This window comes from Peromyscus leucopus, chromosome 9 (genome assembly GCF_004664715.2).
Source record: "Peromyscus leucopus breed LL Stock chromosome 9, UCI_PerLeu_2.1, whole genome shotgun sequence".
NCBI classification, from domain to species: domain Eukaryota; kingdom Metazoa; phylum Chordata; class Mammalia; order Rodentia; family Cricetidae; genus Peromyscus; species Peromyscus leucopus.
Window position 1 is genome coordinate 106,566,184 of NC_051070.1, and position 19,806 is coordinate 106,585,989.

Sequence of the window (19,806 nt, forward strand, 5' to 3'; positions counted from 1 at the left end):
TTTTGTAGGGTACCTATGGCTACACTATTGGTCAAGCAGAGTCCTCAGCTTCTGTCAAGTCTGGGGTTGAGAGAAAAAAAGGGGCACATGGCCTCCCCCAGAACAAGGTGTTCCCGGTCATGGGACAAGGATGCAGTGAGTGTCCAAGTAGCTGTCATCATTCCTGAAGCAGAGATGGGGAGGGCTGCCACTCAGAAGCGCGGCCCAGAGGCTGAGAGCAGCCCCGATCTCTCAGGGGTTCAGTGGGTGTCTGAAGTGACTTCTCCTCCCTGAAATCAAAGGTGTCAAAGGGAGGTCAAATGTTATGTTTGAGAAAATAAAGATTCACTGTTTTGGTCAGTTTTGCATTGTTGATTAGCAAGCCTGGTCCCGAGTGAAAACGCAGAGGAGGGGCAGGACACATGGCAAGGGTGACTGTCCCAGTGTCCCGTCTGTGATCACTCCCCTCCTGCAGCCCCCATCTCCTGACTCAGATCTTCCAAGAGGAAACCCCTCACCCTGACACCTCTGCCTGCTTCCGTTCATCTCCCTGCCTTGCGCATCTGTAGTCCAGCCCTTGCTGGTTCCTTTCTCCAGGGCCACAGACAGCCCAGTCTTTTTCTCTCTTGGTTAGAACTTGGTTGCTTGCTGGGCAGTATCCAGCCCATCCCTGACTCGGGGAAACTCCCCAGATGCCTCTTCGGAAGAACCGATCTACTTGGTCCCAGGAGGCAGTCAGACATGGCTCTAAGACTCAGGCCCAGCTAACCTGGACAGAGTCAGCTTTATAGCCTGCACCAGGGACAATGTCCTGTAGTGACACCAGCACCCTGCAGCATGGGGAGGTGCCCTACAGCAGGGTTTGTTCTACCTGCCTGTGCTGCTAGCATGTAGGCCCTCCACGGCCACTGCCACTTCTGTTCATTTTCCAAGCCTGCTTTAAGACCCAAAGAGTCTTGGGCGGGGGGGGGGGGGGGTGAATGGAGAGATGGCTCAGAGGTTAAGAGCACTGGCTGCTCCTCCAGAGATCCTGAGTTCAATTCCCAGCACTCACATGGTGGCTCACAATCATCTGTAGTGAGATCTGGTGCCCTCTTCTGCCCTGCAGGCAGACATGCAAACAGAACACTGTATACATAACAAATAAATAAATCTTTTAAAAAAAAAAAGAGTCTTGTGAACTTCCCATAAATTCTCCTTCTTGCCTTAGCTGCTTTGGTTGCCTTTTTGTTGGAACTGAAGCCTAGGTTACACCCCTCAGCCCATGCTTCCCTGTTCCTCATCTCTCTGACCTTGGTATCTTCCGAAACCAACACAGACACACAGTCTCCCCCTTGTCCATTCTCAACTGAGGTCATTTCCTTCCCTGTTTCCCTGATACCAACTTTATCTCAGTCTGGAAGCCATAGGCTGTCTCTCCAGACCTGGCCTCTCTAGCCCTTCATTCTGTGTCCTCAGGAGACTCTTGTTGGTCAGCATTGACTGTGACTTCCATTCGCCTAAGGGATGTCTCCTACCACGCTACTTTCCTCTCAATCTTTATTTTATTTTATTTTTTTTAAAGATTTATTTATTTATTATGTATACAGAGTAGGGCGCCAGATCTCATTACAGATGGTTGTGAGCCACCATGTGGTTGCTGGGAATTGAACTCAGGACCTCTGGAAGAGCAGTCGGTGCTCTTAACCTCTGAGCCATCTCTCCAGCCCTCAATCTTTATTTTATCCTAATCTGTTTCAAAACCTAACTGGGTCTTAACTATCTGCCTCTCATCTCTGCTGGGGTCAAGTGTTTGCATACTGCTTTCCTTCAACTGGTTCTCAGTCTTCCTGGCCACCAGCCAGTATTCTGCAAGGCATAGTTTGTACTCAACATCACTATATAGTCTGAGACCACTACCATTGACATGTGACTAAATGGTTTTCTTGCAGGTCATTGATGAGCATCTAGTGAATAAATTCTATGGTCACCCATTTTGTTAACAAAACACAAAGCATGCACTTCTGGTGTGGTAAGTTCATAGCCTGAGCTCCGAACTCAAGCCCAGCGCAGTTCTGCATCGTTTCCTACCCATTGTCCCAACTGTTCTGATTTCCTGATCATTAGTGGAGCCAATGCTACAACTTCACCCAGACGGAAATGTCACTCTTGCTAGTCCTTAGAACCAAACCAGTCTCATGAAGTCATGTCTGTGAGGTCTGGTCTTGACCACAGAGGGACATTAGGTGGAGACATTGCTTAGAGACTTGGATATAAGAACATCATTCAGAGGAGAGTCTCGCCTGGGCATATAACTGTGACAGACCACTGAGAATGTGAAAAGTAAAAGAAGCCAGAACCAGACTCAGAGAACCCCAGCCCTACACATTGTTAGAAGGAAGAGAGAAGTTTAGTTAGGAGACTCTAACAGCACAGGCAGAGAAGGTGGGAGAACCCAGGCAGGAGAGGCTGGCGCTGCAAGACCCACAACAAGGAGCGTTTCCATGTGGTGGCTCACTGTGTGGTACCCAGAGGAAAGGGCTGGCAGTGGGAGAGGAAGACCTGGCCCATGACGCTGTGTATGACCCAAGAGTAGATTCCCAGTAGGAGTGAAGGAGGAGGCCAATTTACAATTATCAGTAGATTCCAATTCTGGCGATGCTATGAACTTCCTTCTCCCTAAGCTGTTTCACGGACAAACCAAGACAAGACACCAAGATTTCCAACTAAAAATGCTGCATAGAATACACAAAATGTATGTTTAAAAAGGAACAGTGGAGGCGGGGTAATGAGGGGGGAGTAAAATGAAACCACATGACCTACATTCGGGAAGTGTCATTTTCTACAATGGGTATCCCCTACTAAAAAAAGAAAAAGTAATAGATGACTGAGAAACGAAATGCCAGGGGGATTTCAGAAGTCTTCCCCCTTACACCAGCAACAACAATAGCAAAAGCTGACAAGAGCTGGCCAGACAACATTTTAGAACTTTACAAATTAATGAGGACTAGCAATTCTTAATTGCCGGGAGAGGAAGGGCCAGTTACCTTAAAGAACGTAGCCTCAAAGTCTACCATGCTCCAGTGGAAGGCCACACATCCCAGAACATTCGGGCAGCACCAGCTGGCCTTGATGGGGCAGGGGAAACACGAAGTTGGGTAAGAAGGGAATGTCGGGTAGGCATGGGAAGAGCTGGGGGTGAAGGTGAGTAAATATGATCAGAACTTGTATGAAATCCTCAGAGAACTTATTAAATATATAGAATAAAAAATTATCCTAAGCTTGCATGGACTGGGGGAAACCCTTAAATCCTTAACTAGAATCCAGAGCTAGAGATCGGTAGGAACAGCTTTGTGACACTTGGCCTGCCCACACTCCAGGCCTGTTCACTTCTGTAGGTCAGCGAAAATCTTACAGGAACCTCAGCCTGCATGCCACTGGAGGGAGGGAAACTTGGCTGGGGCCTTGCCTCACTAACCCAGGACTCTCCCACGCACAGCAGGGAGCAGGGGGTTCCCCTCATTCGTCAGAGGCAAATGTTTTGGTCACTGGAGCCTCGCGCAGTAGATAACAGGGCAAAATTAAGCCTGACATAAAGCTTTGGAGGAAAGGCTTGGAGATGAGATATTTTGGAGAGAAAGGATTGAGGCCAAGTCTAACATATGTGAGCCCACGGTATTGGTATTTGCGCCTTGTTGTAACCAAAATGCCCAAGAGAAACAGTGTAAGGGAAGAAAGGTGGATATTGGCTCCTGGTTGCACAGTGATTTCAGTCTGTAGTGGGGAAGATATGTCGGTGGGGGCACGAGGTGGTGGATGAATGATCACATAAAGGCAACCCGGAAGCAGAGGCTGCGGATGGGACCAGGGTATAATTTCCAATCAACCTCCTCCCACCTGCCAGGCTCTACCCCCAAAAGCCATGGTGGCCTTCAAGAATGTACTGTGAGCTGGGGAACAAGCCTTCAAACGGAGCCTGTGGAGAATATCTCAGATAGGAATCATAACAACATGCTGAGGAGACCCTGAGCTGTGGTCTTCCAGCTCTTCTCAGCATGAGTAGGGCAGAGACATCAGCAGAGGGACTGAGTGTGGAAGGCATGTACCAAGACACCACAGAGACTAGGAGATTCTCCATGCAGTGCTTAAAGTCTCCATTCAGTTACCAATTAGCCTTTGAGATAACGGGACAAACTTCAACAGCCACACACATGATGAGAAATATGTAGTTAGCCAAATTCAGAAAAGCCATGACACCAATGAACAGGAGCAATTATAATGAGCAGGATCCACAAACCCCAGGAAGGGAAGAAAAATCCCAGTTCCTGAGCTGCCCCAGGGAGGTGGTGTCTACAACGGAGCATGGATGGTACCTTGCCGTGGATGTGAATGGCAACCCCAGACCTTGTCAGACGTCTGTGGGCAGGGGATGGGGATCTAATGCCCTCCTCAGACTTCATTCACTGGCTCTGGGAGAAAGCCATTCCTCTCTCTGCTACTGGGTTCCATCTTTCCAACGCAGGCTGCAGTTCCAGCATGGTACAGGTTCCAGCAAGGCTCTCACACGGGCAAGATGACCCCATTGTCGGTAGGGGATGATGAACAAGAGGGTGGGAATGGCTTAGGCAAGAGATGATCAGAGCCCCATCTAAAGCAAGATGGGGCAACAGTTTATGGTAGAGCACTCTGTAGCCTGCCCAGGCTTTGGGGGTCCCGGGGTGCCTTAGGGGCAGAGAAGAGGCCATACACTTGGAGCCTGGAAGCCGAAATGCCACCAGACCACCCATGCTTCCCTACATTTGGCCCAGGCCAGAAATGCTAGTCCTCTCTTTATATTTTTATTTTATTAAAATTTTAAGTGAAAAGCAGAGAAAGATTTATTCAACATGGCAATATTGAGAAAAGGAAAAAAATAAAGAGGCTTCAAGTACTATGTTGAACAGGAGAGAATGGACACCCTACTTGGTCCTGATTTTAGTAAGGAGACAAAAGACCCACTCCAGTCCATATTGGAGATGCTGACACGTAGTTCAAATTTCAGTAGAGGGCAAGAGCCAACCTCATCTTTAAAAGAACAAAAGCGGTTGGTCCTGGGGTAGCTGCTTGCAAAATGTGTCACAGTGACCTGAGCCAGGGACCTGCAGCTGGATGGCATTGTCTCGTCACCTCTGGGGACGGTCTGGGTCCTGCTTGGTCTCTGGCAGTGAGGTTGGCATGCCCCTTCTGCACTCAGCCAGCTTTGGGTGGATGCTCTGATGTCCTTCGGGGTGGGGCTGCGGCTCTCCCACCTAGTCAGCTAGCAAGGGACACAAAGACCTGGGGTGTTGGAGGGCAGCAGTTTTATTTAAGTGCAGTCGGAGCATGCTCGGGTCTCCCACTTAGGAAGCTCTCCTAGGAAAAGATGTTGTCCCTGGTACAGCTGTGTCTCCAACAACCATAATACCTATGCATTAATGAACGATCACGTCAGGTGAACTTCAAGAGAGCCTGGACTGAGGTCAGAGATCGTCGGAGCGGCTCTGGAGAGCTGTGGACTTTCCTCCAAATACAGCGTGTGGATGGAATGACTAAGCAGGGCCAGGCGTGTGGGGGCCAAGACTGTTGACACCTCTCTCCACTCACAGTACTTACAAGTAAGGGATGACCTGGATGTTTAAGAAACCTGGGCCACCATTGTGCTGTAAGCCTGTATTTAAGACCTCCTACCCCCTTCAAGAAATGACATTCGACATTTAAAATTAAATATATATATATATATATATATATATATATATATAATTGAATGAATACTGTGAATGTAATCTATGAATACCACAAATGTGATTAATGTCATGAGTGTAATTTAAAAAAAAAAAGAAACCTGGGCCGCAAACCAAGCTCCTGGTCAACAGGAGTCCTTACCCTGCCACCAGGGTGGGTTTGGGCTTCACACAGCTTCTGCCACAGCGTCCACAGGCACTTAAGCCCGCAGAGGAAGCCAGCACAGCGAGTCCCTGTGTCTCATCTTCTCTCACCCTGCTCAGAGGAAGTCGAACAAATCACAAAATACCACTTCCTGAAACTAACAGTGGTTCGGGTGGTTTTTTTCTTTCTCCGTGTGAAACAAGATTGTTGGAGTGCTGGGCCATGTCAGAGGCTCTCAGTTACTCATCTTGAGTCACCCCTGACTCCCAATACCAGCTGGGTCAGTGCTGAGCCTGGCTGGACCCTGTCCATGTCCCTGTTCCTGCCTTAAGACAGCGATAGGAATACCATCTGTCACGTGTGTGAGGATCAGATGAAAGGAACCAAGGCCATCACTTCCCAGGCGCTGACCGCTCTAACGGGAGCGCGGGAGTGGCCAGGATGAGTCTTTATACTCGGTCCCTAGCACAGTGCTCCTGCATTTCAAAAGCTCCTGAGTCTTTAAAATTTTTTATTTTGTTTATTATTATTACTGTGTGTGAGTATGTGTATGTGTGAAGGGATGGAGGTCAGAGGACAATTTTGTGGAATTGATTCTCTTTGTTGATCTTTATTTGGGCTTTGGGGACCTAATACAGGTCATCAGGACCGTGTGGTGGTCTGGCACTCGAGTCTCCGTTAATGCTGCAATTCTGGGAGAATGAGGTCAGGTTGAATCAACTAGGTGACTAGTTGAGGGTGGGGCTGGAGATCAAGTTTAACCACCAATGGTTTGATCTGGTTGGTCATGCCTATGATGCCACCATAAAGTCCCTTGATGAGGGGTTTCAGGGAGCTTTCAGGCTGGTGAAAGATGGAGGTTCTGGGTCTATGGCACATCCTGAGGGGTGTGGCAGCTCCCTCCCCTCCCTCAGCCCTTACTCTATTGTTTCTTCTGTCAGGTTGTCCAGAGTCGTATCTCTTATAGTAACTAGTGCATTCTTGAGTTCTGTGAGTCATCCTAGTGAGCTACCGAAACTGAGGAGAGCAGTGGGAACCTTGAATAAGGGGCCGAGAGGACAGAGGGTGGATGGCCTAGGCACCCAGTTGTGACAGGCTCTGAAGTGGAGGCACTTTTTTGAGTGTGAGTCTATAATCTACAGTCCCATAGGCTGTGTGCTCGCCCTGGGTTGTTCATGTTAGACAAGCACTGAACTGAATTGTTGGATACCCTGTTGATATGGAGAATCTGAGAGAGCAAGACAGACGTCCAGAGACAGCTGTCATCCTTCAAAGAAGCCAGCTCTTGAGGGTGGCACCAGTGACCACATGGGCTTTGAAGTAAACAGGTGTTATGTGTGGAGGAGGAACACAGGACTGTGTAGAGCTGGATGCAGAGTAATTATGGCTCCTGCCTCAGAAGCTCGATCCTCTTCAGAAGTTTCAATCTGGATTTCAGTGTCCTCTGATATGGCAAAGGGCACGTGACAACTTCTGAACTAATCAACGTGGGCACACACTAGCATGAGCCATGGGTGAGGCTGGGTACTGTGGTTCCTGTCTACCGTGTGGATGGCTGCGGAGGTATCTGGAGCGCCATCCAGGCCACCAGCTTCACTGATTACAAGTTGTAGGGCTGGGCACAAGGCTGGCTCAGCCTGGAAGAAGGAAGAAGGGACCCCTTGTCTTTTACAAAAGGCACTGTCTGGACTTGGGGTGCGGGTCCTGCATGTGAATTACGTGGAGAGTCAGCCTTAGGGAAAGAAGGGACCCAGAGGAAGGCAGCAGTGACTGGAGCTGGACTTTGGCTCTTCTTTCTCCTAGCATTTTTGAGGGTCCTAGTTATCCTTAGGCTCCAGCCATCCCTGTTTCCCAACTCTATACACACACAATGTGGCCGGGAGCACATTGTGCCCGAGTGTCACAATGGTTAGTAGTTAATATTTGCTAAGCACATGCCCCACAGTAGGAGTTACTATCCTGCGTGACACATGTAACAAACTGCTCTGATACTTCATGTCATAGAGGAAAATGGAGCCCAAAGAGGATGCATAATACATGGGAAGTCATTGGCTAGGAGGTGGCTAAGCTGGCATCTCAAAGCCAGCCTGGCACTTTAAGTAATACTAGGTGGTCCCATCTGTCTTCACCAGGAGAACAAGGCCTCTGGCTCCATAATGCTGGCCTAGCTCTCTGGGGAAACATTCTCCCCTAGGAATTTCTTACCTAAGGTACACCCTCATCATTGATGGCTGCCTTACTGGGGCTGTGGAGCCCTGTCCTTCTTTCCCCAACACAGGACCAGTGGTCAACCGAGGCTGCCGTGTGCCTGTATTTCCATCTAGCTCCTCCCTGTCCACAGTGCCCAGCCCCCTACTGTGTCCATCTCAGTCCACTTCCAAGGCCTGCAGGCTCGGTGAGCACCAGGGTGCTGATGAAAATGGGTGCAAGGGCTTGAGCTGGTTGTTCCACTCAGCACGCCGCCATCCACTTGTGTTCCCACTCAAAGAGGAGAAGCATGCATGCACCAGGGTCCTCAGGAGATGGGGGCAGCTATTTTTGTCTGCTGGGAGGCGAGTTGGGAGTGCTCGGCACTCCCCTGTGCTGCCTGGGAGGTGAGGTGGGAGTGCTCGGCACTCCCCTATGCTGCCTGAATTCTTGCCCTGAGCCCGCAACAGCTGGCAGATGGTACGCCAGGCTCCAGATGGTGTTCCCTGTGCCCGACTCTCCACCTTTCCACTCTGCTTTCTTAAAATCTGCAAAAGGACTTGGGGAGGGGGAGCCCAGCTTTTAAAGTGCTTGGATTACCACCAAGTGGACCTGGGTTTTATTCCCAGAATCCATATAAAAGGCTTGGCATGGTGGCATGTGCTGGCAGGTGGAGACAGGCAGATCTTTGGGGCCCTCTGGCATCCAAATTAGCCTCTTTGGAATATGAGAGACTTTGCCTCAAAAAAAGTGGGTGGCTTCTGAGGAAGGACACCTGCACTTGTTCTGTACATGGAGCGACACACACACACACACACACACACACACACACACACACACACACCCCACACACACTACAGTTCTCAGTCAGAGGTTAACAATAGTGTCTTATTATCGGAAGGGAACGCGTGTGAATTCAGGACTTACTCTGAGTCCGCTGTAAGCTTTGCTTTTTATTAGATATTCCGTTCCCTCCTCAGCTCTGTAAGGGATAGTCTAGTACGGCAGTCTTTTCCACACCAAAATGGACCGAATAAGATGATGGGGTCAGCATTGTGAGCCGACAGATGTGGGGCAGATGCGGAGGGCAGAGGGCAGAAGGCTTGCTGTGGTTTTCATTCTCCACCCACCTCAGGGATGTTGCTTCCCCAGCTGGGCAGGAACAGAGGTCACCACAGGAAGCTGGCGCTCTGAGCAAGCTGCTGACTCAGCCCTCCATGGGCTCCCTGGAGGGCAGTGTGCCTGGCACAGTATCTGTCTAGACATCTGCTGAGGGCTCTGCCCACGCTGTTTCTTGGGCACAGGATGGAACTATCAGAAGGTGCCGGCTGGAGACTGGGCCTTTACAGAGGTGGTTAAGTGACGTGAGGTCATACGGTGGCCCTAATCCAGCCTGACTGGTGTCCTTATAAGAGGGGCATGTAAGAAAACAGCCACAGACAGAGGGGTGACCATGTCCTTGCCAGCAGATCTGTGTCAGAGGAAACACAGAAAGAAGTGTCCACCAGCAAGACAGCGGCCCCGGAAGAACTGAAGACCAGAGATGACAGCAGCAAGGACTCATGGGAATATTCTTCAAACATATGGTTTTGTTTTATATCATTTTATTTTTAATCTATTTTAACTGGTACACTAAAATTCTACATGTTAAAGATACTAGTCACTTTCCACAGTCAGATTAAGTTGCAATCTTCTCATCCCACTCATGTGTGACTTTGGGGGTAAGACTCCTGTGGGAATTCAGGGGAAAGCATATTCAAATCTGTATTATTTGCTTACAGTAGTGAGATCTAGTCACATGTTCTCTGTAAGAGAGATATCACAGTTCAAAGTCACAAACAGAAAAGAAAAGGACAGAAAAAGATGTGTGGTATCAAAGCTGGTGAGACAGTTGGACCTGGTCATGTCACTCCACAATCCAACATGGGCCACAGTGAGGGAAGAAGCATTGTGACAGAGATATACAAGCTGCTATGGTTCGATCTAAAGAGACCTAGACCAGTGGTTCTCAGCTCCCCTAATGCTGCCACCCCTTAGTACAGTTCCTCACGCCGTGCTGACCCCCAACCATAGAAGTGTTCTCATTGCTACTTCATAATTGTAGTTTTCCTACTGTTATGAATTGTAAATATCTGATATACAGGACATCTGATATGTGACCCTATGAGAAGATCATTTGACCCCAAAGGGGTTGTGACTCACAGGTTGAGGACCACTGCCCTGAAGGCTTAAAGAACAAAGACTTGCTTCCCAGCCTGTGCTGCTGCTGGGTCTTAAAGAGGTGGGCATTGAATGGGAAGAGGTTTGGTCACTGGGGGCATGTTTTCGAAGGAGACAGCGGGTGTCTTCCTTCTGTCCTTATTTCCTGGCTGCGGTGGGTGAATAGCCCTCTGGCACAGGTTCCTGGAAAGGTACTGTGCTGCCAGGGACCCAAAGTAAAGGACACGTGACTATGACCTTCTCTTTTAGTAAACTGATTTAAAAACTTGCTTTTAAAAGTTATCATTATCAGCTGGGCGGTGGTGGCGCACGCCTTTAATCCCGGCACTCGGGAGGCAGAGCCAGGTGGATCTCTGTGAGTTCGAGGCCAGCCTGGGCTACAGAGTGAGTTCCAGGAAAGGCGCAAAGCTACACAGAGAAACCCTGTCTCGAAAAACAAAAAACAAAACAAAACAAAACAAAACAAAACAAAAGTTATCATTATCATTGCGTGTGAATGTGAGCGTGGGTGTGCCACAGTGCTTATGTGGAGGCCAGAGGCCAGAGGCCAGCTTCAGGAGTCAGCTCTCTCCTTTACTGTGGATTCCAGGGAATGAACTCAGCAGGAAGTGCCTGCAAGCTGACTGTGTGTGTGTGTGTGTGTGTGTGTGTGTAATACACACACACACACACACACACACACACACACACACACACACGAGCAAGCACGAGCATGCGCATACACATGCATGTGCATTGTGTGTGTCAATGTGGATGCCTGTGTGTCACAGTGGAAGTGTGGAGATCAGAGACAACCTGGGATGTTGGTTGTCTCCACTCCACCTGCCCCACTTTGTTTCAGATGGGTCTCTGTTCATACATTTTCCCCACTGTGTACACCAGGCTAGCTGGATGAAGATCCGAGGAGTCCTGTCTCCACCCCCCATCTTCCTATAGCGGCACTGGGATTTCAGAAGCTTGTGCTGTGTCCAGCTTTTACATACCTTCCGGGGATTTGAACTCAGGTCTTCATGCTTGCATGACAAGAGCCTTTACCTACTGTACCATCTCCAAGGCCCTAGTAACTTGATTTTATCAGGCATTTTGTCACAGTGACAGGAGGCTAACTCAGAAGGGGCAACAGACATCAATGTATACATGCCTAAGAAGAGAGCCTCAAAATCCTCGAAGCAGAGACTGGCCCCACGGGGAAAAGTATTAAGACTTGAGAGTTAACTTATAAGATTTTCATGCCCCAGTCTCAATAACGGAAGAATATTTAGACAGGCCACCAGTAGCTTTGTGAAAGATGTCTCACCTGGCTAATTGAACTTAATGGGCACACAAAGCATGACTCACACAGATGCAGAGACATTTTGCTCCCAGGGACATTTGGAATAGTCTTCAGGGTGGATTATATGCTAGGCAATAAAGTAAGTTCTGATGAACTTGAAAACTGAAATTATACAAAGTACATTATCTGACTATACTGGACTTAAATTAGAAATAATAACAGAAAGAAAAATAATTGGAAATTATCAAATACTTGAATGTTAACATAAGTGCTACCCTTAGGATATCAATAATGCACATTTTTACCTTAAGAAACTGGTAAAGTTAAGCCAGACCCAAAGCAAATGAAGAGGAAGCTATAAAGATGAGCACATTCAGAGATCCAATGAAACAGAAAAAGCAAAACATGAAAGAAAAATCAGGGAAGAAAAAAAAAAACTTCTTTCAAAAGATGAAAAAACTCAGCAAACCTTTAACCAGATTGACCAATAATAATAAAAAGTACCAGGAATAAAAAAAGAGACCGTGCATCAACACCACAGGACCTACAGAGGCTCATAAAGGACTGCCCTGAGCAAACAATGCCAAAAGGGGGGGCACCCACAAAGCAGGCAGAACCCCAGGATGACAACTACCCAGTGTCCTGAACAAAGATGCTTCCAAAAGTCTTCCATCAAAGGACTGTCCTGGTCAGCTTTATTGAAAACTTGGCACAGCCTGAAGCAGCGGTTCTCGACCTTTCTGAAGCTGTGACCTTTTAATACAGTTCCTCAGGTTGTGGTGACCCCCAACCACAAAATTATTTTGTTGCTATTTCGTAACTGTAATTTTGGTCCTGTTATGAATCATAATGTTAATACCTGACATGCAGGATATCTGATACCTGACTCCCAAAGGGGTCACAACCCACAGGTTGAGAACCATTGGGCTAGCGTCACCCAGAAAGCAGGCACCTCAACTGAAGAATTACCTCCATCAGATTGCCTTTAGCCATATCTGGGAGAGACTGTCTTGACTGACTGATGCTGAAGGGCCTAGCCATCTGTGTGTAACATCATTCTTGGGAAGTTGGTCCTGGGCTATACAAGAAAGCTCACTAAACCCGAGGCAGAGAATGTGCCAGTAGGAAGCCTTCTTCCATGGTTTCTGCTTCAGCTCCTGGCCTGACTTCCCTCAGATGTGAACTATGACCTCAAAGGGTGAGCCAAGTAAATCCTTTCCTTCCCGAGTTGATTTTGGTCATGGCACTTATCACAGCAACAGAAAGCAAACTTGGACAATCGTTTTATGTCAACTTGACACAAGCTAGAGTCTTCTAAAAGGACGACATATCACTTGAGAAAATGCCTCCACAAGATCCAGCTGCAGGGCATTCTCTTAATCAGTCACGGAAGTCAGAGGTCCCATGGTGGGTGGGGCCATCCCTGGGCTGGTAGTCCTGGCTTCTACAAGAAAGCAGGCTGAGCAAGCCATGATGAGCAAGCCAGGAAGCACATTCCTCATGGCCTCTGCTTCAGCTCCTGCCTCCAGGAGTTCCTGCCCTGGCTTCCTTTGATAAGGAACAGTGATGTGGAACTGAGTTGCTTTGGGTCATGGTATTTCATCACAGCAATAGTAACCCTAACTAGGACGGACAAAGAAAGGGGATTGCTTCCCAACTCACTCTTTGAAGCCATTGCTTTTCTGATGTCAAAGACAGACAAAGGATTATACAAATGTAGACTGCTGCCCACCATTCCTCATGAACACACACAACAGTGCCTAGAGAACATAAATTCCAGTAAGACGTGGACATATAAACCTTTAGTAAATAGAGTCCATTCCAGGAACTCGACCTAATCCTGACATCTGAGAGATGCAGTACCTGTGTGTTTGTTCATCTGTTAACATTGATAGAACCCAGGACATAAACTAGGTGACTCTTCCACGAGGCACAAAAGCATCCGGCCAAGTAGCGCTGGCTTCCTACTACAAGGGAGGTTCCAGCAGGTCCTCTGGCAGAATGGTGCATGAAGTGATGGATGTGGGGTCCGGCAGAGGGATTTAATACTCAAGAACTATACATTTGCCTCAAATCCCTGCAAGCATCAATCAAGAGTGAACTTACGTTCCTTAATAATATTCTCCAGGAGTGAATAATGACTAATCTCGGCTGTCAGCTTGGCCACATCTGGAATCAACTAAAACTCAAGCAGCTGGGCATGTCTGTGAGAGAGTTCTCTTAACTGGATCATCTGAGGTCAGAAGACCCACCCTAAGTCTGGGCCACACCTTCTGGTGGCAGTCCACACGAAAGGGCATGGAAGAAGGAAGCTCTTGCTTTTTGTCTGCTTGCCCTCACTCTCGATAGCAAGTTCAGGATCCCCCTGTGGAGGCAGCTATTGGAGTATTCTAATACCTTGCTGGTTTTAGAACCCACTTCTTTGGAATTTCGACAGAAACCAGCTGAGCCATCCTGACTCTTAGACTGAACAACTACCAGATTCTTGGCCTTTCTGCTGGGAGACAGGCATTGTTGGACTAGCTGGACCACAGCCTGTAAGTCATTACAATAAATCCCATATATATTCTATCAGTCCTGTTCCCGAAGTCACTTAAGGGTCTGAGTGATCGCCGCTTAAATCAACGCCGTCAACAGGAAGAAAGCACAGACACTCGCTACATCACACACGAACCTGGATGACAGCTGAGTGTGAAAGGCCAGGCACAGAGGAACACACACACTTACCAGATCTGTGCAGCAGCTAAGTCCACGCAGACAGACAGACTGGTGGCTGTCATGGCTGTGCGTGGGGACTGTGTAGTCCATGCAGGATGACATGGCAAAGCTCATCAGCTAGTCTGAGGCCGTGGCCACACAGGATGCTGCATGTATGGACTGCCACTTTACACTTCAAAACGCTAACTCTCTGCCATGTGAATTTTACTTTAATATAAAAATCAATACCATCTTATTCATTAAATTCTCGTGTAGCATCTCCTTTGTCCCTTTCTCAACAGTGGGCACATGCCCCTGGAGGTGGGGGCATAATCCATCATATCAGACAAATCTGGCAGCTGACCCTTCCACAAAAGCCAGGGCTTTTCATTTGGAGCTGGATAACACCGTGACCCGAGTTGGACGCAAACACCCGGAGACTGTCAGATACTGTGATCTCAGCCGCCCCAGCTCGATTTCTCCTCTGATCTCTGCACATTGATTCCAGCGGAGCTTCCACCTAGAATCTAGCCCAGACTCAGAGCCCAGTCCTGGCTTCCAGTCCACTCAACTCTGCCTCTGTGAAAGAGGAAACTTTCTCTTCACCCCACATATGCCTGCAGTCCAAACCCTGTGGCTCTGTTCACTTTCTCCTGATGCTGGCGGTGACATAACAATGTGCTGAAGCCTGGGATCCACCTAAGACTGCTAAGCAGACATTTCCAGAGGAGGCTGGGGAGTTTGAAGAGCTCCCTCAGTTTCTAAGGCAGGACCAGGGGCCCTGAGGATACCACAGATGATCTGTTTCCCGAATTCAGCTCTCAGGTCCATAACTACCAGAGAACATCTGCTAGCTACAAACACAACCAGCTCCTTCCTGTCCGGGGTCCTGCGAGTACCCACACATTTGGTTAGGGCACCTGAGGGGTACACCTAGCCAACACCTGCAGGACTTAGCACCTATATGACTCAGCACCTGCAGGACTTAGCACCTATATGACCCAGCACCTGCAAGGCTAGGCACCTGTATGACCTTGTACCTTCTGGACCTACATTGGTGTGACCCAGCACCTACAAGACTCAGCTCTTGAAGGGATCAGCACCTTCAGAGCACACCGACCAGCATCTGTACGACTTGAATGGACAATAGCTCCACTGTGGCTAATTACTTCCTTCCCAGCCCCTTCCCTGGGGCTACTCAGCCATCGTCCACATCCTTCAGCTCACGGCCAGGCTGGGTTGTTTCCTGGCACAGGCAGAGGAGCCTTGGGATGCACCACCCTCCCTGTGGAAGCTTTACCTAGTGTCCAAGCAGGTTATGGACATGGTGGTCCTCATGGACACCAAATGGAGTCCAGGACCCCTGACATTTGCTGTCATGTTGGAGCCCATTTTTTCAGGCTGACATAGAGCAGATGCTGGGATACAGGGCTGAGTGCTGGGGTACCAGCCAGTGCTGGGAACTGAAGAAAGATTGAGCCCTGCCCATATACTGCACAGTGCCCACAGCCCACAAGACTGAGGAGGCTCTTTCAGTGGCCCCAAGCGACCCCACCCTCAAGCAAGAAGTCAAACACACAGTCATGCCCACACAGCCAAATCCTTACTGAAGTATCTGGCAGCGAAGGTTCTTCTTTTGCTGGAAGCCGTCGGTAGCATCGCTAAGCTGGCAATCGGCAGATCTCTCCCGAAGCTTCTTTCGAAGGCAGCAGCCACATCCTCAGGCAGACAAGCTAATTCCTGGTTTCAGCAGCAGGCGATCAGCATCTATAGTAAAGAAATATATTTAGAATGCCCTTTACAGGCATTTGCCTGGATTTCCAACATGAAGCCTGCTGTGAGGAATGAGTTTCTCTGCGGAGCATGTACCTTGGGGATCTGAGAGCAAACTTGGGGAAGTCAGAGTATCAGTTCCTCAAATCTGTAAAATGGGACCAGCAGTGACAACCGCCTCTGAGAGGGAACAGATGCCAGATTCGTCAGCGGAAGCGAGGACTGGGGGGGCCAGGAGCACTAGCTGCTAGATTTGGGTTTTCCAAGGAGCCGGCGTGGACCTAAGGGAACATGTGCAAATTTCTCTGAACGTGTGGGGTGACTTCCGGTTTGCACGGTGGCATCTGGGGCTTGTGACCCAGGTGTAGGGGTAGAGCCCAGGAAAGCCATGTCACATCCTCAGGGTGCCACTTCTCCATTTTATTTTTGGAAATCTGTCCTTACACCATCCATTACGTCATCTACAGTCGTGGAAAACTGATACAAACAAACAACAAACAAACAAACAAACAAACGAGCTTGGCTGTAAGTAGCCAAGTGGCGTGTCTGCCGTCATCAACATCACACAGCAGCCCTAGTGACCTAAGGCAAGGCCGGGCTCTAAGGTGGCAGGCACAATGTCACCTGCCTTAATGCATCTGATGTATCTGCAGATGGAGGAGCACCTTCTGGGAGGAGAAGCCTGGAATGTGCTTCCCCTTCTCACCTTGTCTCTACTCTGCTAGCCTCTACAAGCTAAGCTTGTGTCAGGCCTGAAGTTACAATGTGAGCCCTGGGGGGGGAAGCAGAAATGTGGGGGAGGTAGAGCTGTGTGGGGGAGGTAGGGATGTGGGGGATGTAGGGATGTGGGGGAGGTAGGGATGTGGGGATGTAGGGATGTAGGGGAGGTAGGGATGTGGGGGAGGTAGGGATGTGGGGGAGGTAGGGATGTGTGAGGGAGGTAGGGATGTGGGGAGGTAGGGATGTGGGGAGGTAGGGATGTGGGGGAGGTAGGGATGTGGGGGAGGTAGGGATGTGGGGGAGGTAGGGATGTGGGGGAGGTAGGGATGTGGGGGAGGTAGGGTTATGGTGGAGGTAGAGCTCTGTGCGGAGGTATGGATGTAGGGGAGGTAGGGATGTGGGGGAGGTAGGGATGTGGGGGAGGTAGGGATGTGGGGGAGGTAGGGTTATGGGGAGGTAGGGATGTGTTGTGTGTGTGGGGGTTGGGATGTGGGCTGTCTGTCATCCGTTCTTCACCATGCCCCAGGCAACGGAAGCTCCGGGCTCTGGACTAGTGGCCGGCATTCTGTGGCTTGTGCTGGGTCACAGTGCTTCTGACTCACACTTTATCATTTGGGCACAGTTCCTGTCACTGAGAGGTCTCTAGGGAAGTGATGGGGCAGCACCTGGAATGGAGAGGGCAGACTGTCTTTGGGATAGCCAAGAGAAGGAAAAAGTGGTTAAACATGACATCTACAAGAGCTCAGGCCCAAGTGGCCGGCATGACCTTGGGCCCTGGAGCCCAGATAGCCCAGAGTTCACAGCTGAGCTGGGAGCCTCAGGGATAGAGCAGAGACAGAGCTGGAGCTAGGAGATGAAGACCTGGAGCTGGTACGACCTCAGAGACCCTGCCGGGTCTGGAGTGACACCCTCCTTCTGTCCTAGAGGCACACAGGGCTTGAAAACACAGGTGGACTGGGATGGGTTGGACACTGGTGGTGGGGGGTACCCCCAAACCCATTGTATCAAGACTTGGAATGGAAGTTCTGGGTCCATGTCCTGGGTCTGGTCCTTATTGGGACACAAAGCCAGGAGTGGTGTATGTCTGTAATCCCAGCACTCAGGAGGTGGAGGCAGAGGATCAGAAGTTCAAGGTTACCCTCAGCTACATAGTAAGTTCAGGGCCAGCCTGGGCTACATGAGACCCTGTTTAAAAAAAAAAAAAAACGAAACAAAACAAGAGTAAAGTTAGAGTTGAATTCATGTATTAGCTCCTTTAGGAGGAACATCCTCATGACCCAGGTGGCAGGCAAGGCTGGATCCAGCAGGTTGACATTGTCAACCAAGTCTGGGTTTCTTTCCTGTTCTGTTTGCTTCTAGGGTGTTTTCTCCTCCCCCTCTTCCTTCCTCCTTCCTCCCACCCTCCCCTCTGGGTGGGCTCAGCTCCAGGGGCTAATATTTCTTTCCTCCCACCCAGAAGGAGGAAAGGGTAGATTTTCCAGTCTCAGAAGAACCAAAGAGCCCCTCCCAACCACCTTTAAAACCCTTCTTTCCTTAGGGTTTGTTTGGGGGGCACTAACCAACCCACCTGAGACTAGATCCAAACCAGTGGGACATGCCGATTGGCTAAAGCCAGCCTGGTCTCTCAGCGGGGGGCTTGGGGGTGTCTGGGCGGGGCTACTTGTCACAAGTCTAGAGAGGGCTGGCAGAGGAGAGAGTTGGGTGCCAGGATAGACCCTGGGAGAACATAATGGGTCGGGGCTGGGGGCTCCCAAACCCCTATGCTACTGTGGGAGATGCGGTGGAGAGGGGCCACCTCTGTGAAAGAAAGAAACCGCTCTCCACCCTCCGCCTCAGCCTTCCCCTAACCCACCTTTCTAAGCCAGGCCAAGAGCAGGCCCCACCCAGCCAAGCCAAGCACAGCCAGGGCGGCTTTCAGAGGGTGAGCTGGACACCTCCCTGAACATGACTCAGCTCTAACCATGGCTCCGCACCATGCTCACAACAAACCGGTTTGCCCTGGACTCAGGCCAGTGCCCCTGTGGCCTACATCACTCCGCTTGCAGGCACTAATAACAGCTGGCATAGGACTGTGTACCAGACACGTTTACCTGACACCTGACAGCACCCGGGGGAGGTTCTCACCGGGGAACCGTGGTGCTCCCAGCCACGCAGAAATTGAATGTGGCCTAGGAGGGGCTTTAAAGTCCATCTTTAAAGTATGAACTCACAGCCCGTGGTCTGGGAATTTGTGCAGCCCTGGCTGCCCACTCACCCAGCACAGGGTCGCTGCTGGGTGAGAGCCCTGCTGTGTGCGCGAGAGTGAAGTCCTGGCTGACCTGGACCTCACCTCTGCTCACCTGAACCTGGAGAGCAGGCTTCTCCACCTCTGCCTGATCCTCCGGGGGCTCCTTCTTCGGCGCCTAGAGGGAGCACTCGGGTTGCCGCCCCTCTTCTCACCCCGTGGGAGCCCCAGCCGTGGGCTCCCTGCCTTTGGTCCTGCCTCGGACTCCCATGGGATGAGTCCGCTGGCAGGACCAGGGGATGCAGCCCAGGCTGAACATCATCAGGCAGGATGCAGGTTTCCTGTCTCCTCGGTGCCTCTGGGGGATGATGCTCTGACGGCAATCCTTGGCTGGCCTCTTAAGGCTGCAGCAGCCTCAACGGCTCGGCTCGGCTCGGGAAAGCGTCCTGTGAAAGGGGGACCTCTGCGGGGAAGTGCCTCGCCGAGGAGTGCCTGGGTTGTTTGGTTTGGAGCGCCCTCTCGTGGTCCTTCGAGGCGCTGCCGCCCGTGCTCGGGGACCCTGGGCTTGTTCCCGCCTGCAGAATTTTGCTTACACTCCATCACCTGCTGGTGTGTAGTTCCTGGGGCTTATAAAGATTCTTGTTCCCATCAAATCAGCCCTCGCGCCTTGCTTCATGATTAGGCCCTGAGAACTGCAGCAAGAGGAGCCTCTGGGTAGCAGAGGAGAGATACGACTGTCTCCTAAGCCATAAGTGACACGGGGGCATTAAAAACCAAGGCCCAGGAAAGAAGTGGGGAGGTGCCCACACTGCGCGGGGGTGGGGTGGGGCAGAAAGTTTCCTTCTTTCAG

General features: G+C 50.1%; 1 protein-coding gene across 4 annotated transcripts in view; it reads right to left on the reverse strand.

The window, feature by feature from the left end:
* Arhgap22 (Rho GTPase activating protein 22) overlaps positions 1-19,304 on the reverse strand; it is a 169,988-nt gene extending 150,684 nt beyond the window's left edge. The window contains exons 1-2 of one of the 4 annotated variants that reach the window (XM_028878365.2): positions 19,072-19,282; positions 15,847-16,006 (exon numbers count right to left, since the gene is read on the reverse strand). In XM_028878365.2, the coding sequence (XP_028734198.1) occupies positions 15,847-15,898 (52 nt within the window). In that variant the 5' untranslated portion in view covers positions 15,899-16,006; positions 19,072-19,282. Of the gene's footprint in view, positions 1-15,846; positions 16,103-19,071 lie in introns of those variants that run through there. The other 3 variants (XM_028878368.2, XM_037208716.1, XM_028878366.2) reach the window with 3 other exon arrangements.
* Positions 19,305-19,806: the final 502 nt, after the last annotated feature.